The sequence below is a fragment of the Myotis daubentonii genome, chromosome 4 (assembly GCF_963259705.1).
Source record: "Myotis daubentonii chromosome 4, mMyoDau2.1, whole genome shotgun sequence".
NCBI lineage: Eukaryota > Metazoa > Chordata > Mammalia > Chiroptera > Vespertilionidae > Myotis > Myotis daubentonii.
The window spans coordinates 56,721,492-56,735,847 of record NC_081843.1 but is presented as its reverse complement, the minus strand read 5'-3'; the positions used below and the strand labels follow the sequence as shown (position 1 = coordinate 56,735,847).

At 39.4% G+C, this 14,356-nt stretch overlaps 1 protein-coding gene across 1 annotated transcript in view; it reads right to left on the bottom strand.

Moving 5' to 3' along the window:
* Nucleotides 1–14,356, bottom strand: part of LOC132233378 (uncharacterized) — a 100,715-nt gene that overhangs the window by 63,080 nt on the left and 23,279 nt on the right. Inside the window, exons 5-6 of the mRNA XM_059693966.1 lie at nt 12,856–13,023; nt 6,881–6,982 (exon numbers count right to left, since the gene is read on the bottom strand). Coding sequence (XP_059549949.1) covers nt 6,881–6,982; nt 12,856–13,023 — 270 coding nt within the window. The remainder of the gene's footprint in view (nt 1–6,880; nt 6,983–12,855; nt 13,024–14,356) is intronic.

The window sequence follows — 14,356 nt, the reverse complement described above, 5'->3', positions numbered from 1 at the left end:
ATGTTGTGGTGAACCCCAACCATAAAATTATTTTCATTGCTACTTCATAATTGTAATTTTGCTACTGTTATGAATCGTAAAATAAATATCTGATATGCAGGATGTATTTTCATTGTTACAAATTCAACATAATTAAAGCATAGTGATTAATCCCCAAAACAATATGTAATTATATATGTGTTTTCCGATGGTCTTAGGCAACCCCTGTGAAAGGGTCATTCGACCCCCAAAGGGGTCGCAGCCCACAGGTTGAGAACAGCTGCCCTAGGGGATGATAACACTGAACAACAACAAAAGAAAACAAAACACCTGGATCTTGAAACATTGTGTAGGTCAAAGTCAGCATTCAATCAAGAACATCCACATTGTACTATTAGTCACTCATTAATACGAGTGACTGATGAGCATTTATTGTCTTAAGCCATTTATATATTTTTGTTACCAAAGCTAGCATAACCTCAGTCAACAAGCCAAGAAATAGAAGTTTTCTGAGCAAAGGTACACAAGCAGAATGTTTTAAGACATGCCAAAAAGTTAGTGACTCAGATCAACTGCAGCAGAGGTTGTTGGTAGGTAGGGTGAGTGTGGAGGAGAAGATCAAACAGTTAGCCAGTGTGTAAAGGGTCTTCCATGTGAGGATGAGGAATTTGTACTTGATCCTTCAACAATAGAGAGCCATTAAAGTTTGTGAGCAGACAATATATATGCAGTGGTTTTTAGAAGATTGATTTACAATAGGGAGAGATTAAATGAAGAAGATATATTATTATCAGAATTAAAACAGGCCTGTAATGGGACTCTGGGAATACAAACTGGAAATGAATGGAAGGTATAAAATGCTGGCATAGGACCTAAACCACTTCATTTCACTCATTTTCATATCTGCCTTTCTATACCTAATGGACTATGAATACCTCAAGAGCAAGTAAAAATTTATCTATCTTCTATCTATATCTATCTATCTATCTATCTATCTATCTATCTATCTATCTATCTATCTATCTATCTATCTACCTATTATCTATCTATCTACCTACCTACCTACTTATCTATATCTATCATCTATCTATCCATCCATCTATGTGTTTCTCATGTCTAGTATAATCTCTGGCACATCGTAGGGCATTTAAAAAGTTGGCTAAACATGTGTGTTTTTTGGTAATGCTAAAATAACCATGGAAGAGAAAATTGAAAATGTTTATTAGGCTGATAGAAAAATATGTTTGAAACCTAGGATATGTGATGGGTCTGAGAAATGGGTTCAGAATGTATGAAGAAAGGGACAAGTGTAAGGAGAGAAATGCAGAGTATTGAGGACAAATCCTTGATGAATAATCACCTTTAAGGAGAGGAGGGAAAGAGGAGCCAAAAAGGAACATAGAATAGAGATGGAGCCGATGGATCCCAGAGAACATGGAAGCAAGAGTATAAGATCAGTGAAGGCAAGAGAAGAATTTCAAGATGGACTTCAACAGTGACACCACAAAACATTCCATAGAAATAGCTTTTTAAATTCCAGTCTATTAAAGAAGTCAAGAACAAGAACCAATGAAAGGTGATTAACTCTGGAGATGGGAAAGTAAATGATAAAGAATTTTAAGGAGTATGAGGAAAGTGGAAGACAAATGTTAGAGCTATTTGTGCTGATCAATACCTGCTAAATAATTGACTAGGTAAAGTCATAAACTACTATAATCAAAGTATAAGTGTGTGATAATACATCTTGACTCCTAAGTAAACTCTGCCTTTAAACAATAATTTTTGACTTAAGGGCTCCACCAATATGGAAATAATTCATTTTCAACACCTTTGAGATTTAATTCTCATATCATATATTTCACCCATTTAAAGCATATAATTAAATGTTTTTTACTATGTTCTTGAAATTGTGCTACCATCACCACAATATAATTTTAGAACATTTTTGTTACCCCAGAAAGAAATTCCCTAACTAATAGCTGTCACTCTCTATTTCCGCCAGCCTCTCAGCTGCAGGCAACTGCTTATCTATTTTTTCCTCCTCTATGGATTTGCCTATTGCGGACATTTCATATAAGTGAAATCATATAGTATGTCATCTTTTGTGTTTAGCATCATTGATTTAGCAAACTCTTTTATTATTATTATTATTATTAGTTAAGGTATTACAAATGTGTCCTCATCCCCCCCATTAACTCCCAACCTCCCCCCCCCACACAAACTCATGCTCTTTTAAAGATTTATTCACATTGTAGCATGTATTACATTTCTTTTAATTGCTGAATAAATATTTTATTGTAAGGATATAGAACATTTTTTTATGCATCATCAGTAGATGGGAATTTGTATTGTTTCCACTTTTTGAATAAATAATGCTGCTGTGGAAATTTGTGTACAAGTTTTCTTGTGGACATAGGTTTTCATTTGTCTTAGGTATATACCTATGAGTGGAACTGTGAGTCAAATGGTAACTATGTTTATTTAACTTTTTGAGATGCGGTCATACTGTTTTACATTTTACATTCCCATTGGTATTGCATACATGTTCTGGATTTCTCCACATTCTTGCCAAGAATTGTTGCTTCTGACTTTTTGATTATAGCCACCCTAGTGAGTGTGAAGTGGCATTTCACTGTGGTTGTCCTCTGCATTTTCCTGATGACTGTTGAACATTTTTTTATGTGCTTATTGGCTATGTGTACATTTTCATTGGAGAAATGTCTACTTAAATATTTTACTCATTTAAAAATTGTTACAGTATTTATCTTTGTATTTTTGAGCTATGAGAGTAAAAAGGATTCTTGTTTGTACTAGTAACGGTATTATTTTCGATAGTTTGTTTTTAGCTTTAATGATAGATGTGTGTTCCATTTTGCAATGCAACTTACAAATTTTCCCTTTATCTACTAATTAATGGTAGGAATTTGAGGCATTAGGACTTCTTGGAGGAGGGAACTATTTCAAGGTGACCCGGCAATATATCATACAGATGGTTGCCCTACTTGGCCTTGGGAGCAGCTAGAAGCGTGTATCCTACATTACACAGGAAGGAATGACATGGTGGAAAAACAAGACTATTGTTTTCTAAGTTTGTTTCTCCAAAAGGATACTTGACTAAATAGTTCTGGGTTTATAGAAAGTTAAATGCTGAGCGACTCTAGCCTTTCATGCATATTTACATACAAAGCAGAATCTGAAAACCTTATAATTTAAAAAAGGGGCTTGTCCTTTTCATTAAAAAAAAAAATTGTACTACAACAGTAGCATTTTAATTCTAGAGCTTCCAGAAAGATGGGCCTGTCCACAATTTCCTGTATGGTTTGTCCATCCCTAAATGTATAGTTTCCTTTTCAAGTTTGCTTGGTATCAAAGTTGGAACATCTGGTTCTTTTGTTTATGCCAACAGATCGCACAAGCATTTAGTCTTTCATAGAAAATGTTCATGCAAATGCCAGCTGGTGGGTGTGGGCAATTAGTTATGTAAGCTACACGCAAGCTCCCTCTCTATATACTTATGGATAATCACTTCCATCCCACCTACACGTCTCCCGCTTTATCTTTTTATCTCCAGTGTGTAATTAAGCCTCTCCAGTGCATCCAGAACAATGTTGTGTGGTGTGAATGAGATTCTCAGAAGTGCTGAAAATATGTGTAATTTTGAAGTCCCTCAACCACTCATTTAGTAGATTTGACTAGACAATGGGTTTCAGAGGTTGCTCTTGAGAAACGTTTTAAAAAAGAAGTAGACTCAGCAGCTACATGAATCTCTGCCAGGGCAGCACTTTCTGATATTGAATAAAATCCTAGGTTAACTATGTATTGTACCATTTCTGCTACAGTAGACACGCTTCAGCTTTTCCTATTACAAAACCTCAAGGCCTCCTAAATACAGTCATTTGCAATCCAAACATTTTTGTTTCGCATTTGAATGGATGAGATACGGTTAACAGAGATTTCAGTTGAACAGTTGCAAAGGTATCAAAAATTAAAGAGATCATAACGTTTTATGAAACTGCATTTCATTATTTTATCTAGAATGACAGGCACAGAGTCAAGTCTGTCAAGGTTTTGGATATTTTGCAAAAATCTGCTAAACTTTTAAAGTCAGACCTATTTGATTTTTTAGAAAAAGGGGTAGTCGTTTATTTTCTTTATGAATTAGTTTATTTCTTTATTTAAGACAAATTTTGTAAAGTCAGAGGTAGAAAGAGGAGAGTAGGCAAAAGGGGAAAAGGAAAGAGAAGAGAAAAATGGTAAGAGGGGAGGGGGAGAGAAGAAAGTGGAGTGGGAAGATGAGAAACATCCATAAATACATTCCCCATGAATAAACATTTATATCCTTAAAGCTAGATGTCTTTTTAAAAACGCAGTGACAAAAACCAGAAGCCACTTGATGATAAAAAGTTGCCTGTCTTTGTGTCTATAAAGAAGTAATCCCACAATTGTTTTTTGTTCTTGTTAATTTGAAGGGCACTAAAGGGCCAAGTAAGATTGACCTTGGACAAAATTTGCAATCTTTATCTTTTGTCACCTGAGTTCTGTAACCATGTTCCAATTCTACCCTTTCCACACTTATTTGGGGTTCATTCTTCCACCCCCAAATCCCCCCTACATTTGGGTAAATTTCCTCCCTTTCCCTTCCCTTAATAAGAAAATTATTTGTTAAGTCATCATTTACATATTTGATTAACTGATTAAACTTTAATTGAAATTCATTCATTTCAAAGTAAAAATATATCCATGCATTCGAATTTTGACATCTAACTCAGAATTAAAAGGCTTTTTTCCCTAAAAAAAAAAATTTCAGCTTAATAACTTGGCCCTTTGCTTTCTATAAGTATTTTAGAATCTAATTTAAGAAAATTTACCACAAAAGCAAAAACTAAAACAGCTACTTTACTAGAATTTTAATTGGGATTACATCTACAGATCAATTTAAGGAAGAATTGACATCTTTACACATTAAGATTTACAAGTGATACACATGTTTTTTCTGCCATTAATTTATATGTTCTTAAATTTCTTTCTATATTTTGTTATTTTCAAACTAGTATTTGTCACTCCTTTATTTGGATTGTTCCTATCAATTTTCTCCTGCTTGCTGAGGGCTTCCTATTCACACCCTCCGTGGAGGTGTCGGACCTACACTGCCAACATACACCTTCAAGAGATGTGATGTGAGGTTTGTAACTGAGTAAACGTCTTCAACTGCCACACTTTCTGAGCACCGCGCCTCACACTAAGGCTACGTCCTCCCCGGGAAGGCGCTGTTCGCGGCCTGTGAGTGAGTCGGAAAGGACACGGGAGCCAAGCTGCTCCTGGCCATCGCGGGGCCTCAGTCAGGGACCTGCTGCTGTGGGCCTTCCCGTCAGTCTGTCTCAGAATTTCTCAGAGCTGCACTGCAGTTTGAGGTTCTTTTTACCCAATCCTGCTTCTCTCCCTCTCTCTTTTCACAGGTGCCAGCCCTGGATTATGGGTTGAAGGCTTTGCCGTGCACTTAATTGCTATTTTGATATTATAAATATGTAAATTTCTTTCTTTATAAACACCAATGAGTGTGAAATAGATATCCAGGTTACTTAGTCCATAGATAATCCCCTCCTGTTTAAAGGAGACTAAGCCTCTACAGGATTACCCCAAATCTGTGCCATTGAGCACCTGGCAAAAGTGATAACCTGTAAGACGTTTCCTTAGGGCAGGCCCTACAACTAGAAAACCTGGCTTCGTTGCTACACCAGGAATATCTCACATTCTGTATAGATACTCAGTATTTCTTGCCTCCATTCCTATGAACTGAGATTTGATTAGAAAATTCTGTTCATATAAAAGATAGTGGTTGGGCACATTGTTTCCTACCCACTGGTGCCACCTATGACTGAAATGCTGGGCTAGGAGGCACCAACTCCAAATACTGCGTCTGCCACCCCTGCTGCCAGAGCTGAGTAGCCAGCCACTTCTTTACAGATAGGAGAGCTGACTCCTAGCAGAACCACAGAGCGTACAGCAGAGGAGGACTGGTACCTGACTGCTGACAGGCCAAGGAAAGCGCCATGTGACCCTGGTGATAAGGGCACCAGAGAAGGGACTAGAGCACCAGGACAAGGCAGGACGGGTCATAATCCTGCTGGACGGCACTTCTCCCTTCCTCTCTGCCCTATGCATCCCCAGCCCTTAGGCACCCAGGGCTCGTCCTGTCACTCAACAAGCTTTTTGGGCATCTACTCTGTTGCCTTTGGGATACTGCAGAAAGTATTGAGGATAAAATACTGTGTAAGATATAGTTTCTGACCTTGGGAAACTTACAGTCTAGACAAGTACTGAAATGTAAATGAGAAACCCGCTAGTGGCACTGGGCCTCCCTCTGTGATAATCTCATTAAGCCTCACCTAATGCATCATGTGGGTGTGGACACCTTTAGTTTATATGCCTCCCCGCCTTCGTGTTCTGGCCTCCAAGCATTGATCTCACATTACTCTCATGTTATAGAGTAGGGAGCAAAGGATCCAACTTTCCCTAGGCACCTACTAATTCTTAATTTGCTTGTTAGGAAATAAGGAGATCTGAAAAGCTGTAGGGAAATAATTCAGGGGGTAATGGAATGCTTCCCAGAAAATATTAAGTACTAATAAATCAGCAACAGCCTACTCCTAGGCTGTTATTCTTTGCAGGTAGGGTTAGTTTTGGGCAGGGAGACCAGTGCCCTATGTATAGCAGAGGAGTATTTTCCATCAGGAAAGCATGTCTTATAAAAAACATCTGGTCATGTTGTGGGCATCTGTCAATCACCATGCGTTTCTGATAGACTGAAATTTAGAAATTGCTTCTATTGCATATGCATGCTTTTCAGGACTATGATATCAAAGGCTATTTAGATTAAAACTGCTAGAGTGAGACAACTTACTAGCATCCACTTCTGTTACCACGATTGGTTTGGAGAATTGAATTTGGAAGCCCCAGGGACAATCATCAGTTCCTTTGAAGAGCCTTAGGGTTCGCTCTCGAACTATAGAGGAAGCAAAGAGGACATCCTTTGAGTTCATCTTTAAGTACCATAATTATGATTATAAAAATGTCTAGTATTTACTGCTTGTTTATTGCATACCAGGCCTAAATAAAAATGTTTTAAACACTTTATAAATATTATCTAATTTAATCTTCTGATTAACCTATTATTATATTTTTGGAGAGGAGGAAACTGAGGCACAGAGCGGTTAAACAAGTCGCCTGAGTCACAGGGTGAGGAAGAGACACTGCTGACGACTCTGAGGCAGCATGACTCCCAAATGGCAGCTGAGCCTTACAGGTCTGTCACTCAGATCTGTCAATAGTGGGACATTTATTTCAAGGTAGAAATAAGAAAACAGAATTCTTAGCCGTACATTTAGGTCTTATAGAAATCCAAGAGCGCTGAACAACTGAGCTTCTCAGAAAGAAACAGAAAAAGCTGAGCCTCGTAGGAACTGTAACTGTAAAGTTGTGATGGCTTCAAGGTGGAGAGTTCCATAGACTTCACAGTAAGAATCCATGGATTTTTACATTAGTCCACGGATCTTTACTTAATGTGGCTCAGCCACTTCTCAGTCTGCTTTTCCATGTATCTTGTCCCCTTTCCTTTTGCTACCTCATACAGTCTTGTCTCTGTGTGTGTGTGTGCATGCGCGCATGCGTGTGTGTATACATTTGTTAATATCTATACTAATAAAAGGGTAATATGCTAATTAGAATGGACATCTTCCGGATGTCCTTCCAGACAAAGCCACGGTGGCAGAGGCCAAGGCAGAGGTGGTTAGGGGCAATCAGGCAGGCAACTGGTTAGAAGCCAGTGGTCCCAGATTGTGAGAGGGATGTCTGGCAGTCAGAGATCCCCCGAAGGGTTCCAGATTGGAGAGGGTGCAGGCTGGGCTGAGGAACACCCCTCCCCACCTCCCCGTGCATGAATTTTGTGCACGAATTTTGTGCACCTGGACTCTAGTCTTTAACACATTAAGTGGGGAAGTTAAAAATTATTTCTACAAAGGTCAGAAGTAGTTTCCAATTTTCCTTTTTGCCCTGTCAGTCACTGGTGACTGACACTATACTTTCCATCTGGAAGACAAAACAGGCTGGGTGCTTAACATGTTAATAAAGAAAGAATCATAACAAAATATAATGATAAACTTCCTGAACCTCAGAAGTGAATTATTAGTAATAGCCCTGTTATAAGTCCCTGAGGTAATTAATTACAAAATAAGAATGCTTATTTATTAATAAGGGCAGGGTAAATTATCATCTTAAAATTATAATTTACTAGAATACCCTTTTATTAAAAAATAGGAATAGATTAGACTTACTGTATTTTTGTATTTCGATTCTCATTTTACAGATAGATTTATATCTTTCTCTGGGTTGGATATCAAGAACATTTCTGCTTTGCAGGGCTGCATCCTCTTTAGGTTACATATTTAAAGGCTGTTACAGAATGTGCTATGTAGACAAAATATGGATAGAACTAGAAGCCATCAAGAGGTCAAAGAAAATCCTGAGAATTTAAAATGACTTAGCAGTTATACTTTGAGTGGAGAAGGACCTTAGTCCAGCTTTCTACTTTATGGGGAATCTCTTCCTTGTCATCTCTGACAGGTGCTCTATGTGGGTGAGTCCCTAATCTTTGGGAGATATATTATCTATCCTATCTAATAATAGAGAAACATGGTAATTAACCATAACTTCGCTACCCTTCCCATTGGCTAATCAGCAAGATATGCAAATTAACTGCCAGCCAAGATGACGGCTAGCAGCCAGGCAGCTAAAGCGAACAGGAGGCTTGCTTGCTCCAGTGAAGGAGGAAGCCAAGGTTCCCCTCCTACCACTGTGGGCCTCTGAGCTGCAGTCTAAGAAACAATGTTGCAAATATAGAAGCTAAACAATCCCCAGAAACCTGCTTTCAGCGAGCTGAGCCGGGCCTCAGAGCTGGAGTTGCAATAGTGTTTCAATTATAGAAGCCAAACAAAAGCAGATACCTGCTTTCAGCAGCCGAGGTCTCAGAGCTGGAGCTGAGCCTCAGAGCTAAAGCCAGCTCTCAGTTCCAGTGACAGCCATAGAAGGTAAATAAATCCCAGAATAAAAAAGAAAAAAGAAAAAAAAGGAGAGGTTGGGAGCTTCAGTCACCCGCCAGCCTGAAAACGGCCCTCAGCCCCTCACCCAGACTGGCCAGGCACCCCAGTGGGGACCCCCACCCTGAAGGGGGGTGACCAGCTGCAAATAGCCATCATCTCCTCATCCAGGCTGGCCAGGCACCCCAGTGGGGACCCCCCACCCTGAAGGGGATGTGACCAGCTGCAAACAGCCATCTTCCCCTCATCCAAGCTGGCCAGGCATCCCAGTGGGGACTCCCATCCTGAAGGGGGTGTGACCAGCTGCAAACAGCCATCATCCCCTCACCTAGGCTGGCCAGGCACCCAAACGGGACCCCCACCCTGATCCGGGACACCCTTCAGGGCAAACCAGTGGGCCTCCACCCGCGCACCATGACTCTATCCTATATAATAAAAGGGTTATATGCAAACTGACCCTAACAGCAGGACTGGGAATGACTGGTCACTATGACACACACTGACCACCAGGGAGCAGATGCTCAATTCAGAAGCTGCCCTTTGGTGGTCAGGGTGCTCTCACATGGGAGGAGCTCTGCTCAGCCACAAGCCAGGCTGATGGCTGCCAGCACAGCAGTGGTGGTGGGAGCCTCTCCTGCCTCCTCAGCAGCGCTAAGGATGTCCGACTGCAGCTTAGGCCTGCTCCCCGCTGGCAAGTGGACATCCCCCAATGGCTGCCGGGCTGCCAGCGGGATGTCTGATTACCAGCTTAGGCCCAATCCCCCTGGGAGCGGGCCTAAGCCAGCAGGTGGTCATCCCCTGAGGGATCCCAGACTGCGAGAGGGCACAGGCTGGGCTGAGGGACCTCCCCTCCCCCCTGAGTGCACAAATTTTTGTGCACTGGGCCTCTAATATATATATATATATATATATATATATATATATATATATATATATATATATATATATGACTAATATGAAAAGTGTCCCCTCAGGAGTTTTACCGGGAGACTGGGAATTTGATCGCTCGCTATGATGTGTGCTGACCACCAGAGGGCAGTGCAGAATGAATGAAGGCCCCGGCTGGCAGCTAGAAGGCCCCGATCAGCCCTGGCCTAGGGACTAATTTCATGCACTGGGCCTCTAGTTATTACATATTTACATTGTATTTTTCAGAATTTGTAAGAAGATATGCCATTATTTTAATAAAACTCCTCCCAGATATTCTGTGGTAAATCAATACTTCTAAAAAATTCAGTTTCCTATAAGAAATGACAAGGACAGTAAAAGATTAGTCAATCTGTACAAATGTGATTGGATGTGACCATCTCCCTGGTCAGCTAGGGAATAAAAATATCTGATAACAACAAGGAAGCAAGCATCACTGTCTTTAACAGTTCCCTGTAGCCTAATAGCAGAAGTCTTTCACAAACATTTACTGAGTATCTACTATGTGCCCAGGTATTTTCCTATGCATCAGGACTGTAGTGGCAAAGACAGACAAGAGACTTTTTTCTCATGGAGTTTACATGATAAACATTGGCTGCCAAAATTGGCAAACAAAGACAGGAAAGATATAGTCTCTTCATGTGGATTCCTGAAGGAATGTTGGTCTTTCCAAAATGCCTGGGAAAAATACTGTTTTTCTGTTGTTGAAAACAGCATCTGGAAAAGCATACCAAGTTGCCGTGAAGGTATTGGTATATTCCAGCTCTAAAATTATGCCCTCTGCTCTATTCTGTGCTCCTGGGAAGATCTCTATCATTTGTTAGTACATTTCCCTTGTGGCAGCCATTTTACATGTTTGTTTGGGCTGCCAGTTACTGGATTTCAGTATAACTTAAGAAGCAGAACTGGGAAATTTAAAGCTACAGAAATGTATATTTTAGCAGTCTGCAATAGGCTGGTAGCTAATCAGGGCAAAAAGGAAAATCGGAAACGATTTCTGACCTTTGTAGAAATAATTTTTAACTTCCCCACTTGTCAAAACTTCTTGCTCCCTGTAGGTTATCCTCTTGATACTGTCTTCTGCTTTTGACATATTGATTACCCAGCAGATATTTGTTTAATGAAGTATTTTTACCATTGATTTAAATCAAATTGTTTGTTGTTTTTCCTTATAACATGAAATTGTTAAGATATAAACAATTCAATAAAATCTTTAACTGGTGAACTCAACTGTAGCAGTCTCCTGTGGGAGAAAAGACAATCAAAATGTTTTGCAACATGTCCCCCCCCCCTTCTTCCCCCCATTCAGAAGATAATTTTTTCATATTTTAAGATTTATAGTCCTGGTTTCCCTTGCCACTGTCTGGTGGGTAATGTATGACACAGCTGCCGAAAAGCTACAAATAAATGCCATTGTCTTTTTCAGGGCTCATCTTCAAGTAGTTTATCCCCTCAAATAACACTACTTTGGAATCATCTTGTTAAATGTGAAAGTTAAAATACCCTAACTTTTTCTTGTGGCTCCAGCAATAGAATTTTGTAGTGATCCAAACCTTTGTTTATCTATTTCTCCAACTAATAGAAGAGCTCTTTTAGGAAATAACGAATTGGATATTTTTAAGGCGTAACATTTATTCTCACAAAATACATGCTGGTAGATACAAATTAGTATTGCAACATCTTAAAATACCATTCGGTTAATAAAGATGCTTTTCAGTTCAAAAATGACTGGTTTTGTCTACAAATCACCTTTCCTCCCAATCTCAATCTTCTTTATTGATCTCTCAATATCACATAGTTAAGAAAATAAGCATTTTATATATGTAACACTTCAAGTCTTCATAACAATCAGCATAACTAGCACATTCTTATGTTTCAGACTATAGACATGACAATATCAAATGCATATTTCATATATGTTAATAAAACAGGACTAGACCTATCTATATATATAAAAGGCTAATATGCCAAGTGCCCTCTCGGGAGTAGTTCGATCGAGAGTTTGATCACTTGCTATGACATGTGCTGACCACCAGGAAGTGGCATGGAATGAAGGAAGGCCCCAGCTGGCAGCTGGGGGAAGGGAGGCCCCAGCTGGCAGCCAGAAGGAAGGCCCTGGCTGGCAGCCAGAAGGCACCAATCGGCTCTGATTGCCGGCCAGGCCTAGGGACCCTAACCATGCATGAATTTCATGCACTGGGTCTCTAGTGTATAATAAAAAGACAATGCAGAAACAATAAAATGGTTATGTTTTGGTATTGGAACAATAAATTATAATTTGTTACTTGTTTATACTCTCGAGTACATTTTTGAAAAATAGTATTTTTTACTTATAGGATGAAATAGGCTTGACTCTTCCTCCAGTAATCTTTACTCCAACTTTGAAATTACTTTCTATGTTTGACTGAGCTCTTAAGACAGTTTTTATTTTAATAGCTTCAGATTCTTTCACACTATTAATAAATACATTATATATGTCTATATATTCAAGTACACATACTTCTCTCCAAATGCTACACCCAGTGTGCAAGTTTGCCGACTTCAGAGACTTGCCTAGAGCCTGGTTACAGTCTCTAAGAGTGATGGCGAACCTTTTGAGCTCAGCGTGTCAGCATTTTGAAAAACCCTAACTTAACTCTGGTGCCGCGTCACATATAGAAATTTTTTGATATTGCAACCATAGTAAAACAAAGACTTAAATTTTTGATATTTATTTTATATATTTAAATGCCATTTAACAAAGAAAAATCAACCAAAAAAATGAGTTTGCGTGTCACCTCTGACACGCATGTCATAGGTTCGCCATCACTGCTCTAAGACATACACATTCATTTTATCACAATCATAGAGTCCTTACCAGCTGCAGGTCGGGGTTTTTTACTAAGGCATCTGGGGCTGTCCTCCGGGTTCCCATCGTCCCCTCGAAAAACCCAGGCTGCTGAATGGAAAATCTCCGTGTAGAAACCTTTTTCCTCAATATCAACTCGAAAGCCAAAGTCCACAGAACAGCTGTCTTCTGAGATGACTGAGGAGCAGAAAAGGTGACACCATGAACTGTGCTCTGGAAAGAAGGTGAGCACACACTGATGGCCACAGTGAGAAAACAGCCAAAGGATGTGTGCGGGGCGAAGCCTGTGCTGAAGGCAGAGTATCACCCTTGAAGCAAATAGCTTAGCTGGAGAGACAATTCTCTGGGGAAGAACTTACATAATCTGAAGATATCACAAATGAAGAAGGCATTGCTTGAGGACCCACACTGCAGGAATCAGCAGACTACAGACAGCACAGTAAATCCTTATTTTATTTATTATTATTATTATTATTATTATTAATTATTATTATTATTTTGGTAGAAAAACTATGGGAAAATAATGGTTGTTGAGACATATATTAGTATTTAGGCATCAAGAGAAAGCCACACAAGACTGAGAGTAAGCTTTACCATTCCTTTCAAAATTCCAAGCACAAGGAAAAAAAAGCATTATTGCCTTTATGCTTCAAAGAAGGTGCAGCAACATAACCATACATTCTTAGAAAAACTCACTATGGTCTTAATGTGTAGAATAAAGTTTCATCTGACAATTTCAATCCTAGCAGTTTTGGTGTTTCTGTGTATTTGGGAGTCTCTTGGATAGTGTGGAAGACTGTGCCAGTTAAGGAAAAGAAATTGCATTTTTATATTAGCTTCCAAGTGCTTCTTTGTGGCCCCATGCAGGAGTTCAAACATGAATAAAGTCACGCCCTAAGTCTTCCAGTCTTTCAAGGGTGCAGTATTAAGAAGCTCCGTTTCATAACCAAAATGTAATTTCAAAACATCACTCCTTTATGTGCATTTCTCAACTCCCTTGAAGAGGGTGGGATTTAAAGATCACAGAATGCTTCTTAAACAACAACAACAACAAACACACCTCTCTTTCTATTTCTTCTTGCATACTGTAGTTGTTCCTATGCCCGTCTCTTAACCATTGGACTTCTGCTGCAGGTCAGTTTGCTACAGCCCCTGGAAGAGTGGCGCTGCTCTCACTGGTTTCCTCTGGAGACTCGTTCCTAATGGTTCTTGTCCTGGCCCCTACATTTCTACCTCTGCTTCCCTAGCACTGGATTGAAGAGTGTAAATGCCAGCTGTTGTCCTGACACACAGAAGTGTAACAGTAGTTTTCTAGCTCCTATATTTGTTTAATTTGTGTAGAAATGGTCAGGGGTGGTTTATTCACAAAGCATAGATTCTTGCAGTCAGAAACAATGCTTGTTCTTATAGTTTGTACACCAAATAAGATTTTTATTAGTCATTTGACACTAATCCACAGTTTAAACAGTTTCTGGTACATTCATGAATTTATTAATTTAATTTAAAATAA